Genomic DNA, 1,696 nt, shown 5'->3' on the forward strand with positions numbered 1-1,696 from the left:
CCGAGCGGCGAAGGGGCTTTCGAAGGCTTGAGGGTGGTTTAGTTTTTTCCGCCTGCAGACACTTCGAGACATTTGCTTCGAGAGCGAAGGACTCGCAGCGTTAATCGCAGGCGTAGTTTTTTAATGAGTGTTTTATGTTTCTACTCCGTGTCAACGTCGTGTCGGTCCCTGCAGCAGAAAATGGTCTGTTGCGGGAACCTGTTTTTCGCCGGCGTGGGGTGGATTAAGAGATTTCCCGAATCCTGCCCAGCGCTAATTTCTGCCGCTCTGCTCACTACCTTGTGTGTGAGCCTTTGACGTAGAAGAGAAAAATGAAAACACGCTGTGTTGTGAGTTCTGTGCAGGTCAGGAAAAAAAACAGATGCAGCTTTGTCAGGTCTGTGCTTTAAAAGCTGCTTTACTTGGATTTTGAATTGGGGGGGGGGCGTTGGGAAGGTTTGTCCTTTGTTTTTTTTTAAGATACCTTAACAGTAAGAGTAACTACTTTGTAATAGCTGGGGTTGCTTTATTATTTATTTTTTTTAAATCTTCAGGTTGCAATAAAAATAATAGACAAAACGAGGTTAGACCCGAGCAATCTGGAGAAGATTTATAGAGAAGTTCAGATAATGAAGCTCTTGAATCATCCCCACATTATCAAGCTGTATCAGGTAAGAGGTCAGCCTTGAAGCGCGGCGTGTAGCTGAGATACGCTTGTGCCCTTCTCTTGCACGTGGCTTTGCATCAAGTGTTTGCAGAGATAATGCATATTAAAATGCCTTTTGAAAAATACTTGAACTGGGTTTTGAAAAAGTCGTTCGTGATTCCTTGAACAGGATTCTGCTACGTTAGGCAGCTTTTTGACAATGGACTGTAAAGTTTGCGATTAAAACCAGGCTGAAGTTCGTTTCAGATTAAGGAACTGATGATCTGAACTTCTGTGATCAACTTGCCTTTCCTAACTCCTCTGCTTTTCCAGTTTAGAGTACTAGGACTTCTTGTGTGCTTTCGGTAAGAGGAAGGCTTAAACTTGTGTAGGATAGCAGAGAAAGGGCAAAAGCTGAGTTGGCCATAAGTGGAAGTGATGTAAAATCAACAAGAATTGAACCAAATCAATCTAAGTAGAAAAATCTAAGTAGAAATCTAATGTGAGAATTAGAATTTTTATCTAAATAGAAAACAAAAAGCCAGCAGATGTTGCAGTCTTAGAATATGCTTTAAAATTACCTGGTTGGTTGTTCTGTTCCAGTTTGTGTAGTTTTGAAAGTGAATTTTAAGTATCTTTCCTCTTGTAGAGTTTCACAACGTGAATTTTGGCTTAGATTTGTTCAGTTTCTGCACTGATGGGTATTTAAACAGTAAGAACAAATTATGCTTTGTGCAGAAAACAGGATCACATCTGTCTAGTGAGCAAGGACTGCTTTGCAAATTCTAAATATTCAGTCTAATTAGCATTTGGTGTAAGTTCCTCTTAATCATCTTAAATAGTGCCATGTGGATGTAAGAAGATGAGGTATCACTGTGTGTCTGGACCTGCCTGGGGGGGGAAGGGGGGGAAGACAGGAATAGATGGATGAAGCAGCAGGTCTGAAAGTCCGTGTGCAGTAGTAAACACTATTATCAGCTGCAATCTTACCGTTGGGTTTGTTAGCTTTGAAAAAGGAAAAAAAAAAAAAAAGAAAAAGAACAAGGAAAAAAAAGTTAATTATCGTGTAGG

The 1,696-nt window shown here is 40.4% G+C and overlaps 1 protein-coding gene across 1 annotated transcript in view; it reads left to right on the top strand.

The window, feature by feature from the left end:
- The window catches only part of SIK1 (salt-inducible kinase 1), a 107,654-nt gene that overhangs the window by 94,842 nt on the left and 11,116 nt on the right, over positions 1-1,696 (top strand). The window contains exon 2 of the mRNA XM_009998183.1: positions 495-650. Within this exon, the coding sequence (XP_009996485.1) occupies positions 495-650 (156 nt within the window). The remainder of the gene's footprint in view (positions 1-494; positions 651-1,696) is intronic.

This window comes from Chaetura pelagica, unplaced genomic scaffold (assembly GCF_000747805.2).
Source record: "Chaetura pelagica isolate M959 unplaced genomic scaffold, ChaPel_1.0 scaffold360, whole genome shotgun sequence".
Taxonomy (NCBI): domain Eukaryota; kingdom Metazoa; phylum Chordata; class Aves; order Apodiformes; family Apodidae; genus Chaetura; species Chaetura pelagica.